The 20297-nt window shown below is 38.7% G+C and overlaps 1 protein-coding gene across 7 annotated transcripts in view; it reads left to right on the top strand.

Annotated features, from left to right (window-relative positions):
- The window catches only part of RYR2 (ryanodine receptor 2), a 739709-nt gene that overhangs the window by 602363 nt on the left and 117049 nt on the right, over nucleotides 1–20297 (top strand). For all 7 annotated transcript variants that reach the window (XM_059397367.1, XM_059397365.1, XM_059397366.1 and 4 more), the window contains 6 exons: nucleotides 1119–1200; nucleotides 6877–7007; nucleotides 10792–11112; nucleotides 12570–12810; nucleotides 13205–13292; nucleotides 15788–15880. In XM_059397367.1, the coding sequence (XP_059253350.1) occupies nucleotides 1119–1200; nucleotides 6877–7007; nucleotides 10792–11112; nucleotides 12570–12810; nucleotides 13205–13292; nucleotides 15788–15880 (956 nt within the window). The remainder of the gene's footprint in view (nucleotides 1–1118; nucleotides 1201–6876; nucleotides 7008–10791; nucleotides 11113–12569; nucleotides 12811–13204; nucleotides 13293–15787; nucleotides 15881–20297) is intronic.

Here is a 20297-nt window from a genome sequence, read left to right as displayed (position 1 = left end):
ATTGTTTCCACAAGATGTGTGACCAACGAATAGGGAGGTGATGGCGACAGAATCTGTGTAAATCATTGGTCTACTAGGGTGGCTCACGTATTTTTTGTTTATAGGTTTCAGTCTGTTTTCATGGGGGATTTAATCAGCTGTTTCTGCCTGGAACCATAATTCTTAAAAATTTCCACAGATTGCTCAAAATAATGTGAAAATACAAATAATATCAGACCTGTCCCAGTTTCCTGCTCTCCTGCTGATATGAACATGAAAGAAGATGTAAGCCCTTGTTAAACAGGCACGTGGGTCTTCAGGACAGATGCACCTACTCAGACCCCCAACCTTGTAGGTCTCCCAGGTGAAGCAGAGCTCTGGGTGAAAACCACTGCATTACTCAGTAGGGAACACCACTGCTACTCACTAAACATTTCCTTAAACCATTGTAGGAACATTGCTTACAGTGCAGAGTGGATGTGGGAACAGCTCTGGAACACAGGAATGATTTCTCCATTCCTATCATGGTAGATTCTTTAAGAAATGGTAGAAGCACTGGAATTAAAAAACCAGGGTTCTTAGGGGTTTTGCCTCTTAAACATGTCTTCTTGCATCATAGATCATGTGTAACATTTTATTTTATTTTCTGGCATCACTTTAGGCTTGACTTACCTATGCCTTTAATGTTGGGTCAGAAATAATCACTAACTCACTACCTTCTCCAACATTGTTTATTGTTTGCTTAGGGGTTAAAATAAAAGACATGGTCTTTGTATCCCTTCAGAAGAGGACACAGAATCTACCCCTCCTCCAAGACAGTCTCGTGCTTAATTTTATTCTCGAGGAAATCCTTTTTTCTTCTATCTAGAGAAAAATTATAAAAAAAAAAAATTCTTGAGGATGTTCTCAATAATTATACTATATTCTTTGGAATGCTTTCAGCTCCTCAAAGCAAAGAATTCAGTTTGGGAAATAGTTTTTATATTTCATTTCACTTATCTGTTTGTTCTAATTTTGCTTTTTTTAAATGTTAAAATATTAGCATACCCTTAGTATGGAATTTTGGTTTCAGCCTAAACTTTCTTAGAACAGCATATAAATAACAAGTATTTTTTGTTCTTGTTTCTGTTTTTCCTTAGTGGAAGATGTACAGGTATCATGTTACAGAATTCTGACTAGCTTGTATGCTCTAGGAACCAGCAAAAGTATTTATGTGGAAAGGTAAGATTTTAAAACTTTAGCTTTGTATTAAAGCTGTTTCAGGTGTTGTAACTATTCGTTTCAAATCTTTGTTTTCTCAGTTTTTCCTTAGTTATAAATTAACAACCAGATTAATATATTGAATTCCTTGGGAGTAATAGAACAATCTTTAAGCTGAATTTGAATTGATATAATAAGATTCAACCAAATTTTGTGGGGGGGGGGAGGTAAAGCAGTAATGGTAAAGCTAATATAAAGATTAAAGAGGGTGTTTATGAGTTTTATGAAGGAGTCTGCTAGAACAGTTTCTCATTGTATGTTTGAAAAGCAAATGGGTGTGAATATCGGCAGTTATTAGAATGAGCTTTGTTTTCCCATGTTCTCACATTCAAGAGGAAGAGATTATCAGATGATGTGGACAGGTCAAGATAAGGACTCCCCATTACATTTAAGATAAAAGGTCACTGGTGATTCCACTAAAAGATTTCTGTGAAAAAGAGAAGAGAAAAATTTTTTTAAATGTTAGACTAAAGAAAATGACATTCAGAGAGAAGACTGATAAATAAAATTAATATATGAATGGATATTCTGATGGAATAATATTGAAAAGATGTAAATGCTCCCCAAAGTAATCTATAGTTAATTATAATACAATTTCAAGTGGAAATTTGCTTTTTATTGAATTTGACAAAATAATTTAAAGGCTCATTTGAAAGAATAACTCATAAGACTAGCCAATAAAATTTTGAGAGAGGACAAAGTGATGGAATGGTACTCATTTGGCCTACCAGATATTACAACTTAAAAGTATCAATAATTAAAATATGGTTGCAAGTGCATAGAGATAGGACAGTAAATCGATGTAAAAGGATAATTCCATTCATGCTACATATTTTTTTTACCAGTTTTTTTTTTTTTTTTTTTTTTTTAAGATTTATGTATTTGTTCTGTGGAGTGTGGCTGCATGAGTGAGCATGAGAGGTGGGGAAAGGGGCAGTGGGAGCTGGAGACTCTCCAGCAGACCCATGCTGAGTGCAGAGCCGGATGCTGGGCTTAATCTCATGACCTTGAGATCATGACCTGAGCCAAAATCAAGAGTCCAAGCTTAACCAGTTGTGCCACCAGGCACCCCTTCCCTGCCTTTTTAATTAATCTCTATTTTCATATGGTTTTTATGGCTTCAAAAGATTTTATACTAAGGACGTTTTATAATTTATTGAGATGTTACTTTATTTTTGATTTGCAGGCTGTTTTTCTCATTTCCATAGATAATGCTAAATCTACATTCATAGTTTTCTGCGTATATTTCTTTTTATTTATTTTAGCTACAATCTCCGAATTTAAAAATGTGGGTTAAAGGGTAGTGACATATAATAATTATGATACACATCTCGCTGTCTCTTCAGAAAATTGATTCAGTTGACACTGTCAAGTTTTATAAAAGAATTCTTATTTCCTCACATTTTCCTCATTTCTGTTACTCTTTTTACTATTTAAAAATATAACAGTTAAAAATGGGGTTCAGTTTGTCTTTTCTTTTTCTTTTTTTTTTTTTTTAAGATTTTATTTATTTATTTGACAGAGAGAAATCACAAGTAGATGGAGAGGCAGGCAGAGAGAGAGAGAGGGAAGCAGACTCCCTGCTGAGCAGAGAGCCCGATGCGGGCCTCGATCCCAGGACCCTAAGATCATGACCTGAGCTGAAGGCAGCAGCTTAACCCACTGAGCCACCCAGGCGCCCCAGTTTGTCTTTTCAAATGCATTTCCCTAATTCCTGGTTCCTACCCATTCTTTGTGTGGTTTGTCATTTTTCTTTATTTTGTGAATTACCTTTCATATCTGTTATACATTTTTTTTATTAATGTGTTGTTGATGAATGAATTTTATTAAGAGGTTAAAAACTGTTATTTCTATCATCTTTGTGACTTTTAGCATTTTCATAACTTCATAGTGGTTATATATAAAATCATGTACAGATAATGTTTTATGACATGGAAAGTTTGATTTTTATATAATCTATTAATTATCTCATGGGTTTTTATTCCCCTTAATGTAATATTTTTAGACAGGTTATACCATACTGATAACAGCTAGAAATTCAAATATTTATTCTCTTAGGTTTTTCATTCTTTTAATTGTTTAAATTTAGCTTTTTAATCCTTTGCTCATTCAATAAATAAAGATTAAATGCCAGGTTCTCTGATACAGCAGTAAGCAAGATAGAGGCCTATTCTTAAAGAGCTTATACCTAATAGGGAAACAGAAAACAAAACATATAAAGTGGAAAATGTCATACTGGCATGTTATCGTGTGTGAATAAGCAGACAATAAAGAGAATGACATGGGGTACTTGAGAATGTATGTTTGAGAAAATGATTTTTTTTTTTTGAGAACATGATTTTTTAGAACTTTCCTCCATTCAGTGGAAAGCAGGTAGTAGATTAATAGATAAATCAGGTATAATGGGTCTGTGTCAGATAGCTTCCGTTTTCTCTATGAAGTATGCCTCAGCCAAGAGATGGTTGAAAAAGGAAATGTAAGAAGTAGGCAAGTAGAGAATGTCTGAAGTGATCCTTTCTGGAGTAAGATGGAATTTACTAGAAATGAATCTGAATTTCATATTTCTCTTTAGTATTACATGGAATTTAAATTAAATGTCTAAAATCATCCACCACCTGGGAAGTATTGATTTTTAATTGAAATGTAGCTGGCATACAATGTCACATTAGTTTCAGGTATACAGGGTAGTGATTGGACAGCTGTGTACATTACTCTGTGTTCACCACTGTAAATGTAGTTACATGAATCATCAGGCAACACTGTTACAGTATTATTGACTATATTCCCTATGCTGCACTTTTCATCTCTGTGACTTATTTTATTGTTTTTAAAGATTTATTTATTTTAGAGAGAGAGTGAGCGCAATGAGGGAGAGGAGGGAGGGGCAGTGGGGGAGAATCCTCAAGCAGACTCCCCGCTGAGTGGGAATCCAGACCTGGGGCTTAGTCCCACTACACTGAGATCATGACCTGAGCCAAAATTAAGAGTCAGATGCTTAACCGACCGAGCCACCCAGGTGCCCCTCTGTGACTTATTTTATATCTAGAAGTTTGTGCCTCTTAATCCTCATTAACCTATTTCACTTATCCCCCCAACTCCCTCCCCAAGTAGTGATTTATTAAATATTTCTTTTATTTGCTGATTTAAAATGAAACCATCATATTCTGAGGTAATACATATACTAGATTGTATTTTTCGAACCTCTGTTCCATTCTATTATTTGATTTTTTTTTTTTTTAGAGATTTTATTTATTTATTTGTCAGAGAGAGAGCGAGCGAGAGCGAGTACAGGCAGACAGAGTGGAAGGCAGAGTCAGAGGGAGAAGCAGGCTCCCTGCGGAGCAAGGAGCCCGATGCGGGACTCGATACCAGGACCCTGGGACCATGACCTGAGCCGAAGGCAGAGGCTTCAACCCATTGAGCCACCCAGGCGCCCCTATTATTTGATTTTTAAGTGATTAGATCATTACGTTGTAGCCTGAATTGTTAGTAGTTAGTGATACATTGTAATATCCACTAGTCCAGACCCTCTCATTACCTTAGCAGGGCTGCTGTTGTTGCTCTTGTTACCTCTGTTTTGTTTTTGTTTTCTGGTTGTTTTTTTGGGGGAAAGGGAGGGTTGGATAAAATTTGGGATCCTTTTGTTAGGTTCTAAAAAAAAGATACATGTTTTTTCTTTGTTTGCAATTATAAAGTCATTTGGGGAGAATATAAAAATGAAAATCAAAAGATGAGTGAAAGATACTTTGAGAAAATGAAGAAGTAACACTATAACTTGAGAAAAATATAGATATTGGGGTGTCTGGGTGGTTCAGTCACTTAAGTATCTGGCTCTTGATTTCAGCTCAGGCCATGATCTCAGGGTCGGGAGACTGAGCCCCGAGTCTGGCTCTGTGCTCAGCACAGAATCTGCTTGAGATTTTCTCTCTCCCTCTCCCTTTGCCCTTCCCCCATTCATGCTTGTTCTCTCTCTCTCTCTTTCTCAATAAACAAATCAATAAAATCTTTAAAAAAAAAGACAAATGTAGATATTTTAAATAAGAGCCATCTAAAAAAATTGCTCTTTTCAGAAGACCAACACAAATGGTCAGAGTTGGTCTGAGAATTACTAGTTGAATCAAAAATTTAAAGTAAATTATTAAATAGGTCACATGAATTGTTAATGAAATAAAAGCACTCGTCCAGTCAGATGTAAAGGCAAAAATTATTTTGGAGTCATACTGGAAACATTTTAGACTATTAAATTCTTGAATAAATATATCCTCGTTATTTTCAAACATCTGTTGAACTCATAATATGTGCCAGAAATTTTGCAGTTCTGCATTCGTAATTTTAGGTGAGGAAAGCAAAACATAGAAAGAATGAGTAATTTTTCAATAGTAATACAAGTATCAGGAATAAGTTTGGAACTCTGTTCTGTCTGAATCAAAGCCCTGTAGCCCTTGTAATTTCTTGATATCCTAAATTATTTTTAACAATGAAACGGTATTCGATGTTTGAATTAAATTCTGTTTTATTCAGTGTCATTCTATGAAGGGACATTCTCTCGTAACTGACTAAATTTCTAATCATTTTAATTTAAAATATTAGACAATCAGACCTTGTTAATTTTAAGTAATTATATATTTTTCAGTTAGAAATTTAGAACTACCAAGTGAATTATGTAATATTTTCTTAATTACATTTTATTGACTTTGAAAATAAAACGTTTATACACAATAATTTAAGAAGGTCATAATATACCAAAATAACTCTCAAATTGGTCTGCATTTAATAAACAATGTGCCAGTGAATCTTTGGACACCATAGGTAACCAAGGAAAAGAGGGAATTTTTGTCAGTGGCAGGGGCAGCTTTGGGTCATACCCTCCCCTAAATCAACTGATCACAATATCAATTCTTAAACCTCTTCCATTCCTTAAAAATGATAAGTCAATTTTGAGTGTTATTAATAGTTTTTGACATTTATTATGTCTTACTATTTTTTAGCTACCCTGAAATTACTTATACATAGTAAATTTTCAAAACACTGTTTTAGTGTATTGGTGTAAATCCTTTATTTTTTTAATGTTTTTTAATGCATTTATTCACATACCAAGAATTCTCCACCAGGTCATTATGTTTAAAAAAAAGATGTAGGGGCGCCTGGGTGGCTCAGTGGGTTAAGCCGCTGCCTTCGGCTCAGGTCATGATCTCAGGGTCCTGGGATCGAGTCCCGCATCGGGCTCTCTGCTCAGCAGCGATCCTGCTTCCCTCTCTCTCTGCCTGCCTCTCTGTCTGCTTGTGATCTCTGTCTGTAAAACAAAAAAAAAAAAAATTTTAAAAAAAAAAAAAAAAAAAAAAAGATGTAAAGAAAGAAAGCAAAGCAAAAGACACGTCCGAACTTGTGAAGGGATTTGACAGGGACTTTCGTCTTTTTTTTAAACAGAAAATTTAGCCTCTTTTTTTTTTTTTTAATGGCGGGACTGTGCTATTGAAAACATATGTTGTTTTGCAATATAAAAATTGGATTTTGGAGTTAATTTTATTGGTAGCACTAGTAGTATCCCTCTTGTAGGTTAAACTGGTTAATTTTACTCTAACTTCTTCAGTCATTCACTTGGAAGACATAAAAACCATAAATGTTTTCCACTTGCAGGCAACGATCTGCGTTAGGAGAATGTCTTGCTGCTTTTGCTGGTGCCTTTCCTGTAGCATTTTTGGAAACTCATCTCGACAAACATAACATTTATTCCATCTACAATACTAAGTCCTCACGAGAAAGAGCAGGTAACACAGAAGCATGTTCGTACTTGAGATATGAAGTTGAAACTTAATGACCTTTGTTTTATTTTCCTACATTGATTTTTTTTCTTAAATGGGCCACTTCAGTTTATTATCTCCAGTGCTATTTGTTCTTAAATATTATTTGGATTTTTTTTGGAATGTTATATAGTATTCTCATAGCATCAATAAAAGAAAATTCATTTAATTTCTTCTAAGTTAATGAATCACAGACAAATGAACACTCTTAAAAATAAGACAAAATAATCGGCAGAAATTGAAAAAGTAAGTCAATCTGATCTCTGATTCAGTTATCTCTAATAATCAGCAAGTACTTGGTGTTCTTATTTGTTACATTTATGGATTTGTACCTTTCTGGGTTTTTTTGTTCACCAGATATGTCCATCTTATTGGGACAGCTTTAGTCTTTGTGTTTTTTTCCTAATAGTTTAGTCCAATTACTATCATTAAAAAAATTATAAATTTGAGACTCAATTAGTGACTTAAATTTGAACCCAACCTTAGCATGCATATATTTAAGATTTTAATGCCTATATGTATACTAGGCATCTATAAATATAATATGTCTCCTGTTGCTTTTCACTTGGGAAAAATCTATTGTTCTATTTAGGTAGGCTCATTTCCACCATCCCAGTCGAAAAGCTCATGGAACCAATTCCTGATGCTTTCAAGGATTGGTCAATAAGAATCTATTATAGGATTTACTTACTAGGATTTAAATGGACTTGGATAAGAAATACTTTAAAAAGTAGTTATTTTTTCTAATGAGGCTTTTAAAGCAAACCAAACAGTTCTCAAGACCTGAATGATACAGAGATGTCCTCTCATATAACTTTTCTGTTTGAATTCCTAAGTCTGATACAGTATACTGCATTTTATTTGCTCTCCAATAGCCTCTCTCTCCCAAGAGAGCTCTCCAAAGAGTTCTCCAAACTTGGACAAGAGCTGTTTGCTGTTAACAAATGCATATCTCTCTGTTCATGAGATTATTTCTCTGTGTAAGGAGCTCATGTTTTAGGGGAGCTGCTGGTTATACTGATTTTATAATGCCTTTTATCAAGTAAGAAATCTTTTACAAACTCAAGTAATCATTATTTAATTTGCCTATTTTATAATTCTAATTTCATATAACAGGAAGTTAAAGAAAAATTCAGCATTCAACAGTGTGACTTAGCAATATTTCTCTGTATAAATTCCACAGTATATTTGTAAATAGTCAAATATGGTTGAGTTTGAACTATTAATCATCTGTGTAAACCTGCCTTATGTCTTATTTAGGATTTTTGACTGATTAATACTTTCGCTGTGAGCCCAGAATGAAGCAGATTTGTTATTCATTACAGATAATAAAATGCGCAGAGCAGATAATGTACCTGCTTTTGTTTCTGTAACAGCTCCTTTGCATAACAAAGTAGAGGAATTGGGGTGAATGATGCCCTTTCATTCCTGTTTTAGTTATTGGACAAGTAATTGTGGCGTCCATTGGGGTGGAAGGAGGAGATTTGATACAAGGATGAGCAAGACTGGATTCTTTCTCGCAGGAAGTTTTGAGTTGCAGAAGGAGAGAGACTGATAGGCATATGCGATAGAATTCAGAATAAAGAACAAGAAGGACACCAAAATGCAGGTTTAGCCTGGGACCCCGGGAAAGATCTCACTGAGTTGGTTCAAGAGGAATCTTGAAATTAGGAACCCTGACACTCTGGTACATTCGGAGACACTTCAAGCCCTCAGGGGAGGGGGGTGCAGAATTCAGAGGGAAGGAAAGAATGGAAAACCAGGTGAAGTAGGCTTTCTTTGTTAGGGAAGGAGTGGGCACTGCACCACACAAACAGGATGCTTCTGTTGGCTTTAGGAAGAGGAGTACATGTGTAGGTCAGCGTTGTAGAAATCCAGCCTGACAGAAGTTGAGAAGGTAAACGGGTGTGAGTCGCCGATTCAGAGAATGGTTGTGGTAATTCAGGAGACACGGGACATGAGGAAGGCTTCTTGGATGGAGGATATCATGGTTGTGAGAGGTCCTGGAGCTCTTGTCCTGTTGTGTGGGAAACGCGAGAGCATTACAGCCTGGAAATTTCTTCTCAGTTTGTGGTCTGGGAGACGGACTGCATAATGTTGTCTTCACCAAGACATGCTCAGGAGGTAGGTGGAAGAGGAAGGGTCCAGTTTAAATTTGGATCCACTGTGTTTTAAGCTGCTTTGAAAACAGTATTACACGCAGAGGTTTTCAGAAATCTGGCTTTGAGAGCTATTAGCTTATAGCAGAAGCCCATAGGAATGGCCACAATGACCCAGGCAAATGCAGAAGGCAAAAAAGAAAAGAGAATTCAAGGTAAATGAGAATTCACAACATTTAAAAGTTCGTCAAGGAGCAAACAGCCTGGAAAGGAGCCTTACAGCGTTCAGGAGGGAGTCAGGAAGACTGAATGAATGCATTGAAGTTAAGGAAGAGGAAATTCTGTGAGTGATGGGAAAGACCCCCTATTGATGAAGTCCCAGAACCTAAGTCAGGTTCGGTGGGGTGAGGTTCGGAGCTGACGACTAAAGAAATTCTTGAGACATCTTTGGTGCAAAATGGTGGTTTATTAAAGCACGGGGACAGGACCCGTGGGCAGGAAGAGCTGCTGCCCCAGGGTTGTGAGGGATGGCAGGTTATGTACCCTGCGGTTGGGGGAAGGTGAGGGGAAGGGAGGTTCAGAAGGGCTATTGGGGTAAAGAAGACTGTCAGGATATTGAAGGCCTGGTTACTATAAAGCCAAGGCCACTTTCCCTCTAATGAGGCATTAACATCAAGACAATTGGGAGTCTCCTGGTGGAATGTAACATTCCTGCTATCAAGCGTCCTCCTGAGTGAGATTTAGGTTTAGAAGAAATTTAACTTGATTTACTTTTCTTTTTACCTCCGCCTCCTTTGTTTTTTTTTTAAGGAAGGGAGCGTGATTAGTTAGGGCTTGAGGAACTGAGTTCTGTGTCCTTGGAAATTGGGCTATTGATAAGGTAACTTCTTTGTTGTAAATCTCAAGGACATTTGCAAACCAAGGGAGACTCCTGCCTTACAGGACTGTGATCTCTGCAAGTTTACTATTTGTTTTCCTTCTAGGGTAGTCAGGGTGCCTGAGGAATGTGACACATATTACTGAGGGGAGCAGGTGGAGAGGGGTGCAAGGTGCCAGCTTTTGCTTTGTCCTCAGCCAGCCTCCTGCTCCCTCATCACTATCAGTTAGTGGGGTACAGATTTGTGAAAGAGGGAAATGGGTAAGTGGTGGGAAGCAGAGGACTTCATTGCTAGAAAGCTAATTAACCCAGGGGAGACTGGAAGTATAGGTACAGGCTGCTGGGGAGAAGATAGGAAATCCTACAGAGCAAGGGGCTGGAGAAGCCCAGCAAGGCCCCTGCAGGGTGGCGGACTCTGCATTGAGAATACAGGCCAGACTGTGAACAGGGACTGCACAGCTCTTTGCACTGAAAATGGGGAGCAGACAGGAGAGGATAGACCCTCTGGAAAACTTGTGGGCAGATATCCTGGTTTTCTCTGAAGTAGAAGAAATGGTTGTTTGCTGATCTTAAGGGACTGGTGGTGGGATAGGAATTTGGGAAAAAGAATGAAAGTTTGGTGGCTGCCGTGACTAGAGAGGGAGGAAGGCATGGCCGGTCTTGCTGAGTTTTGAATCCAGCATGGAATGGTTGCTTGCATCTTCTAGAAATCTGGCTGTCATCATCGGTCTGTTCTTTCACTGAACACAGTTCATTTTTACGTGTGTTTCTCTAGCTCTCAATTTGCCAACTAATGTGGAAGATGTTTGCCCAAATATACCGTCTTTGGAGAAACTCATGGAAGAAATTGTGGAATTAGCCGAGTCTGGCATTCGCTACACACAAATGCCCCATGTGATGGAAGTCATACTGCCCATGCTTTGCAGCTACATGTCCCGTTGGTGGGAGCACGGACCCGAAAACAACCCGGAAAGGGCTGAAATGTGCTGCACAGCGCTGAACTCCGAGCACATGAACACGCTCCTGGGGAATATATTGAAAATCATATATAATAACTTGGGAATTGATGAGGGCGCGTGGATGAAGAGGTTAGCAGGTGAGGATTGGAAAGGAATGCGCTGCTTCCTTTGTTTTGTCTCCAAAAGGATTTGAAATCAGAACACTAGGGACACCTGGTTGGCTCAGTCAGTAGAATATGTGGCTCTTGATCTCAGAGTCATGAGTTTGAGCCCCACATTGGCTGTAGAGATTACCTAAATAAACAAACTTTTTAAAAAAATGAAGCGCAGAAGGCTAGAAGTTTCCCGTCTTAGTCTTTATCAATATTTTCTTCTGTTGTCAAAAAATATTAAAAATATTATTTCTGTCATACTGTTCTTTAAAAAAAAAAATGTAGATTGAATTAAGCATCAGGTAACTTGTCATATTGTTACAACATTTTTGTTGTTACAACTTTTAAGCAAGTAAACATTTTCCTGGTTGAACAGTCTCTGTAAGATTAGTTAGTAAATGCAGGGTGAAAACTAATGATTCAGTAGACAGAAAAATAAAACTGGATTTTGAAACATCCCCCTTTTAGCAATTCATCTTTTTAGGAGTGGGGGAGGAAAATCAAAACATGCAGTCAAAAATTTACATTTGTTTATCATTGCACTATTTAAGTTGGATAATGGGAAGCAATTTCTTTTTTTTTTTTTTTTTTTTAAAGATTTTATTATTTGAGAGAGAGAGAACACACACAGGGAGAGGGAGCGGGAGAAGCAGATTCCCCTTCTGAGCAGGGAGCCCAACATAGGGCTCCATTCCAGGACCCTGAGATCATGACCTGAGCTGAAGGCAGATGCTTAACTGACTGAGGCATATAGGTGCCTCAGGCATCAGTTTCAAGGATAAAAAGAAGGATTTTAAGGAATTAAATTCAGAGAGAGAGGAAGAGGGAAGGAATGGAAGGAAAAGAGGGAAGGAAAGAGGGAAATTATTTACTTAAAAAACACAGTAATACACCAATTTCTTACTAATTTGGGTAGGGTGTTTTCTCTTCTATACATCTATTATTAGTAAATAAAATCACAGTTCCCATGCAATGTAAGTCTCCCACTGGTACCAGGATGGGAAAGCAGAAGTGATACAACTAGATGTCCTCTCATAATGATTCAGTGCTACATATTCCTTGTAAAGAAAGGACCAGAGGAACCTTTTCCATTTGGGGATTTTTTTTTCTTCCTTTTGTGAGAATAATTGATTTCTAAAGTGAATGAACGTGTTTCTGGTTTTGTTTTTTGTTTTTTTTTTCTATTCCAAATTAGCTGCCAATTAAAAACAAAAAACAAGAAAGCACATCAAATTCAATTCAGTAATCATTTTTGAACAGCAACTCTGCAATTAGGTTTGGGACTGGAAAAATGGCTGAGGCACAGGCTGAATCCTGAAAGAAGCCACGTGCTGGGGGAGGAGGGGGTGCGTAGATCGTGCAATTACAATGGTAATTATAATCTGTCTTCACTTTAACAAATGTTGATGCAGGGCAGAATATTAATGTCTGTCTTCAAACAGTTTTTTCGCAGCCCATTATAAATAAAGTGAAACCTCAGCTCCTAAAAACTCATTTCTTGCCATTAATGGAGAAACTCAAGAAAAAAGCGGCGATGGTGGTGTCTGAGGAGGACCATCTGAAGGCGGAGGCCAGGGGGGATATGTCCGAGGCAGAACTTCTCATTCTCGATGAGTTCACCACGCTGGCCAGAGATCTCTATGCCTTCTACCCGCTACTGATTAGATTTGTAGACTACAACAGGTACAATGTTCAAAAGTGATGAACTTCTCTGATTCGGTCATGACCTTGCTGGGTTCCCACGTGCCAGTGGACTTGCTTCATTGACTACGTAATGAGCTTGTCCATGACTGTGACATAACCAAATGCTTAGAGAAAGGGTGGTTTTCACCAAGCCTCTCCAAATTACAGTCAGAAATCACGTTTGTGGGTCCAAGTTAGCAGTCTGACAGTTATGATGTTTAAATTGTTTTCAATGTTTAACAAACGGCTTCTGAAGCCACTTGTGAGTTCTGATATCCTGGCTTCACCTTTAGCTGACTTGGTTTCAATTTTAACATTGAGTGGGTGATTTTTATAAAAAAAAATTCACTTGAAGGAATAACTGAGAAACCACTTCATTTATTATGTGATCTAGGGCAAAGTGGTTAAAAGAGCCTAACCCTGAAGCAGAGGACCTTTTCCGCATGGTGGCCGAAGTGTTTATCTACTGGTCTAAATCCCATGTAAGTAGGAAAATATGGCAGCACTTCCTGTTTGGTTAGGTCAGGGGCTTACACATTTTTGTGTGCGTGTTTGTGTGTTTTTTTAAGATTGCATTTATTTGACAGAGAACAAATAGGGGGAGAGGGAGAAGCAGGCTCTCCACTAATGCGGGGCTCAATCCCAGGACGCTGGGATCATGACCCAAGCCAAAGGTAGCCCCTAAACTGACTGAGCCACCCAGGTGCTCCAAGGAGTTATATGTTTTTAACCAATATTCCTGTCCCCTTAGTAAACACCTATGATAATGTTTCTCAAGGATGCTTCCTAGTATCACTTAGCTGGTGTGGAGAGAGAACAGATTCCCCTAGGTAGTTTGAGGGAATATAAACCCTCTTTTGGGTTTGGGAAGGTATCACAGGGGTTTTTAGTTGCACTCCATAAATGGCATTTTTTTTTTCTTTTTCCTTTACCCCTAAATCTTTAGGGTAATGTGAACACAGAGATGTGGCCTTTTATCATCCAGGCTTCCCTCTGTGTAGATGTTTTGTTAAGCCCCCAGGAGCCCTCATGCCTAGTTTGAGAAATGCTGAGGTGAACTTCTGTTTTCCAGTCACAAGAATAATTCTTGTTTACTTGTACGATACTACTTCTTTAAATGTGTTCCCTCAGCACATACTTATGTTTCTACAGGAGTTTGCTTTTGCTCACACGTTAGAGTAAAATATAGCTCCTTCTAGGAATTCTGTTGATAGAATTTATAAAGTACATCTTTAGTGAATTTTCACTATTTTATATGTTGCAAGTAGAAATCTATGTTTTTATTCTGAAAAAGATTTTAGTAATAGAAACTTGATATAGTATTCTATAAATATTAAACAACTAGCAGAATATGGCGAAGTGACCATTTATTGTTGTCCCAAATTATTCAAAAAGCTTAGAATTTTTGTGTCAATTATAATTCTTGATGGCACTTTGCAAATGGGAGACTCCAAGAAAATAAAAATAAAACCTCAACCTCAGCTTCATTATTTGAGGTGACTTCCCAATTTATTTTATCAGATTGTTATACAGATTCTTTTATTTTAAAAATGTCATATATTTTTTTAAATTAAATTTTCCTACTTAATGTTTAGGATAAAAAGTATTATTTAATGCCTACCCCTGAGGAGTCTGTCAAACTTGGTACCAAATGTATATAAAATATAATTACACTGAAATAATATGTGGAATAATGGCTTTCCAAAATGTATGCACTTAAATCTTCACAATGACTTTCATTTTCAGTGATGCCCAAAATTCTTTTAGCTCCATTAGGTTCCTCTGGATGAAAGCAAATGATTTCTGAGTCTGTTTAACTTATGTTGAGAAGGTACACTAGATTGTTCAGGGAGCCTTGAAAGGAATGTTTGAAATCCAGAGCCCAGGAGCAAATCACTTAAGAAAACTAAAAACTGTGCATTTTTCCTTGAAGAACTAAAAATTTTCAACTTCATCAATCACCAAAATACCAAAAAAGCTTCTTTAAATGTATATGCAAGACAGAATTTTGGAACAAGTTCTTGGAGGGGTATTTATCACAATCGGTAGATTTTTAGATGAATGTCTAATGATAATTTCAAGAGTAAGAAAAAAATCGGAATATGTACTTTTGGATCTCATGGGTATATTTGAAACCCAGATCTCTTGGTGTGTGTCCTATGTATTCCTCCCCAAATATTTAAACGTGAGACTCTATGGGCACCCATATTATTGTGGATGGTAAGATCAGAATGTTAATGTGAGCGGAATGAAAGTCGAAGCTTAGTCCTTTCACTGTCCTGCGCACAAAGTCCATTACTACTCATCAGTTGTTAACATATTTGGATACTTACTAGGAAGTTATTTTATTTGGGTTTTGCTCATCCCAAAGAGGAAAGCATATGCTGAGATCATTAACTTCTCTTTTAAAACTCTGATTCTCTCTGCTTTCATTTTATGTTTGCCCCCTTTGCTATCACTGCTCAAACACTTGACTTTGCCTGTGTTCGTATGTTCCCAAAATAAAAGATGAATAAAATAATGTTATAGTAGATGATGTGAGATGTAGTAATATAATAGGCAACAATGAGAAAGTAGATAAAATATCTGACAGACTAAAAAATTATATCATAGATGTTTGTTCCCTGGGTTCCCAACGCCCCCACTCCCACAAGCAGTCTGTGCCTTTCACCAGCTAAATTTGCATTTGAGTACTTGTTCTACCCCTCCGTAGGTGTGTGACATTGGTACTTAAATATTCTGAATCTTAATTTCCCCACCTTTGAAGCATACGTATTTATATCTAGTTCCCAGAATTGTTGTCTTAAGCCAAGTATCCTCACTGGATAATTAAAAAAATTTTTTTCACTTTTCTTGGGAAGTCATATATCAGATTACCACTTATCTTGGTAGGAACTTTTGGGTCCTGTATAACCTCTAATTACATGGACTTCTTGTCTATGTGGTTTTAACTGAACTTTTCTTTGCAACTTCTCAGAATTTCAAAAGAGAAGAGCAGAACTTCGTGGTACAGAATGAAATCAACAATATGTCTTTCCTCATTACTGACACCAAATCAAAGATGTCAAAGGTATTTTCATAATCTGTTGCACTGTTCTAGAAAGTTTTTGAATGTAGCTTTCATTGTTGATTTTTTTCTACATTTTTTGGAAGGTGTACAACTGAGATTTTAGGGATTTTGTGATGTTTACTAATTAAACACACACACACATACACACAGTTTGAAGGGTACCTGGGACTTGTTTTAAGGAAGTATATGGTAAGACACATGGACACAGAAATGACTCTCATGAAGCAAGAAGGTGTTACTCACAGTTCCCTGGAAACCGAAGGCATGGCATATGGTGGGGGCCAGTGGGAAAGCTTTATTATTAGTCAGTCTTGTGGCAGAGGGAACACGGGTGGGGGAAGGGGGAAGACAGACGGAGTCTTTGTTGAGGTTTCTATGGGAAGGAACAGGCAAAGTAGGGTAAGCATGTTTAGGATTAGCTAGTTTGAATAATTTCACTGGGCTTAGGGTGTAGGGGGCATCCCTAGTTGTCTGGTACCTCGGCCTAGGGTGATTAGGACAGGTGGGTCAAGACCCAGGGAAAGAAATAACTGAAGACTGTGAGACTCTCTGTTGCTTGGTTTGTGTATGAAAAGCGTGCTTGCAGAAAAGTAACTTATCTGTAGGAAATGACCAGCATTGGGAGGGACAAAGATCAGCAAGACCCCAAGATGCCAAAGCATTAGAGTAAAAAGACATACTTAACACACACACACACACACACACACACACACAGCCAGTCAGTGTAATACACATGTAATTAGTCAATACTGTCTATTCATCAAGATTACGTATATGCATTTATGTGTGCCAAGTATGTCAACATCCAGATAATTAGCTGCACTGTTTAAGAACCACGTGCATGATTTCCAGGTTCTCGCATATGAGATGGGGGTGTGTGGCTCTAGATTTTAGTTATCTCTGTCACTTATGTTGGGGAAGGGAGGAACTTGCGAAACAGTTTAAAAATCACACCTTTCTTGTTCGAATTACCACTGAATAAGAAAATGAATCTGTTTCATGGGGGTAACATAGAAAGTGTGCGGCCAAATGGCCAAAGATGCAGAGTTAGTGTGGGTCTGGCCGAGGAACTCCGTTTCTACCAACTCTGCCACTGAGGGGAGAGTCTCAGTAGGAAGGACATAGGCATGACCAGTACCTGTCACCTGCTTCATTGGTGGCCACGAGGACAGTTAACTAGCATCCCTCAGGGCTCCTCGTGTTTTTCAGTGTTCAATGCCCCGTCTTTGATGCTACTGCACAGGAGCTAAATGCTAACCCTTGCCAGAGGTTTGCCTACCTCGAACAGTGTCCAGCCGAGAGCCCGTTTCCGTGCTGAGCTCTGGAAGCGCACATGAAGGATAAGAACATTTCTCTCCTCTGGGCCGCCAGCAAGCCTGAAGAGTGAGCTGACGCTGTCTTGAGACACTGTGCTAGGAACACGTGTCTCGTGGATGTTTTGAACTGAAAACTGTTAGCAAATGTCTCTGCTTTGACAGCATGGTGTCAACTTAGGACCGTGTTAACAAAGGCCCCGAGAGAGGGCAGAGGGGGTCAGCGTTTTCTTTGAGAGGATGATGGTGATTCTGGTCTATCATGACACTGACGATGAGTGAACATTCTGTAGAGCGGGAGGTCTGCGTCTTCTTACCCAGGCACCCTCTTCCCTCTTTTTCCTCATGGTCGTCCAGTGATGCTCCAAACATACGGTCATCGTGCTGTGCCTCCTGGAGGCCGGACGGGGGCGTCTGTGCAGATGGGCGCAGAGTAACATTTACTCCTAGTTGCAGGGAGAAAATGCAAAGTAATGGGAAGAAGCATTTTAATATCCTCCCCCAACCCTGCCTCCGCACGCACGAAATTTCAGCCTTTCCATCTCTTTACCACATGACTGCTGACACTCTGAGACAGGATACTGAGCAAGTAACAGCAATGTTGATGAAGTAGTCATTCATTCATTCATTCATTTATGGGTTTTTTAAAAAAAGATTTTATTTATTTATTTGACAGAGAGGAATCACAAGTAGGCAGAGAGGCAGGTGGATCAGGGGGAAGCAGGCTCCCCGCTGAGCAGAGAGCCTGATGCCGGGCTCGATCCCAGGACCCTGAGATCATGACCTGAGCCAAAGGCTATGGCTTAACCCACTGAGTCATGCAGGTGCCCTATGGGTTTTTTTGGTTTGTTTGTTGTTTTTAAGATTTTATTTATTTATTTGAGACACAGAGAGAAGGTGAGCAGGTGGAGGGACAGAAGGAGAGGGAAAACTAGGCTCCTCACTGAGCAGGGAACCCACCTTGGGGTTTGATCCCAGGACCCTGAGATCCTGACCTGAGCCAAAGGCAGTCGCCTAACCAACTGAGCCACTCAGGTGCCTTTGACGAAGTTTTTAGAAATCAGTGATCATGCTTTCTTTCCTTATTTTAAAGTTTTTTTGTTGTTGTTGTTGATTTTGTCTGCATGTGTCCTTGAAATTTTGTATCGCATAAGTATCATGATCTTTTTTCCTAGAAGGAATGTTTCTACATTAAATAATGGAGTCTAATACACTAATATGTTATATCATTTCACCAAAAGGAATCATGGTGTCCTTGTGTTTCAGCGCTTGGACAAATTTGAGAGGCACCGTGTTGGTCGAAGTAACATCGTAACTGCTTTTATTAGTGCCGTTGAGGTTCTCTGCCAAGCCCAGATGGCATGAAGGACCCAAAAGTAGGATGTGATCAGGAGATGAGTAACATCTTTCCCAAAAGGCTGTACTGTTCAGATCTAGTGCCAAGAATAGGTAACAGGAGGATGGCCATAGGTCTGGTTCTGAAGTTGAGATGGACAGGGAGGTGTTCCCCGCATGCCAGGGTGAGACTGGAATGATGTGGAAGGTTTCAGGGATTCCTCTGACAAAGCCTCCAGTTGTCTGTCCGAGGCATTACAGCGACTGATCAGTCCATTCCCCAGAGTCCAGAAGGAAAAAAGAACTCTTTTGAATGTAGATTCAGACCCAAATGTAAACCGCAGAACAAATTGTCATGTATCAGTCTTCAGGCCAGCATCCAGACAGGGATGATTGCTATTTGTATGGTGCACCATTTCCACACTTGATGAAACAGAAAATTGATGACAATAGGTAAAATATGGACATAGGCAGCTGAAGCCAGCAGACCAACTTGGAATATGGTAATCTGCAATTGGGAACCTCTTTTCGGCTATATATAGGTAGCCCACAAGGCAGAGGAAGGCCAGTGCGTATGAAATTGGCCATAATGCTCTTCAGAGAGGGTGACCACACTGTGGTGTGGCAGCCCATGCCTTTATCCAAAGCGTGGGCAGTGGCGCTACTGACTACAGCAAGGGACTCTCAGCGTACTTCCCCCAGGTGTTAATATGCAGGGCGGTGAGTGGCCTCCCTCCAGGGAAGCCTGTCCTCTCCTGCCCCCTGCTCTTGCTCTGAGCCCTTGCTTCCTGTCCTCTCTGGGACTTCGTCCCGACCAAACATTCTACAAAGGCAGGGAACGTGTTTTATTGACTCGGTAACTTCAAAGCTTAGTGCAGCACTTGGTGCCTAATTGCTACTTAATTAATATGGGTAAATAAATTAATATTTGAATTTAAACAGTATGAAATTTGGGGCTGAACCTGGCCATTTGCGTGTGTCTTCCTTTACTGTTGTTTTTCCAGACTCACTGTTTCATTGGTACAAAGTATATGACACTGGGTCCCTATATGGCTAGCCGTGCTGCAGTTTTTAATTTCATAACTTGTTTTTAAAACATATACAGATAGCATCTGTTACAAATTCTGTTAGTCAATGTGAGGAAAAAACAGTGGGTTTTGCCTATTGCATTATAGAATTATATCCTATTCTGTATTAAGATTTCAGTTCCTTTTGAAGTGTAGCAATTGGTGTTAGCAACTATTTTCCCCAGCTTTATGAAAATGCAGTTGGCATATAACATTGTGTAATGTAATGTAAGGGGAACATAGAGATCTGATGGGCTTCTATTTTACAACTTATCAGTACAGCATTAGTTAATACCCACATCGTGCCACATAATTACCATTTGTTTCTTGTGGTGAGGACATTTCAGATCTACTCTGACAACCTGCAAGTAGATAATGTAGTATCATTACTATATTAATATAATATAATATTATATTATATATATACATATAGTATAATTATTTAATCACTCTACTGTACTTTAGATCCCCAGAATTTATTCACCTTATAACTGGAGGTGTGTACCCTTTGATCAGCATCTCTCCATTCACTGCCCGCCCCAACCCCCACCCTCCACCCCCGCACTCCCCAGCCCCCCTGGAACCACCACTCTGCTCTCTGTTTTTCTTAGTTTGGCTTTTTTAGATTTCACATATATGTGACATGGTATTTGTCTTTCTCTGATTTATTCACGTAGCATAATGCCCTGAAGATTCATCCAC

The sequence above is a fragment of the Mustela nigripes genome, chromosome 4, assembly GCF_022355385.1.
Source record: "Mustela nigripes isolate SB6536 chromosome 4, MUSNIG.SB6536, whole genome shotgun sequence".
Classification (NCBI taxonomy): Eukaryota; Metazoa; Chordata; class Mammalia; order Carnivora; family Mustelidae; genus Mustela; species Mustela nigripes.
This window is presented reverse-complemented; position numbering and strand designations above follow the sequence as displayed.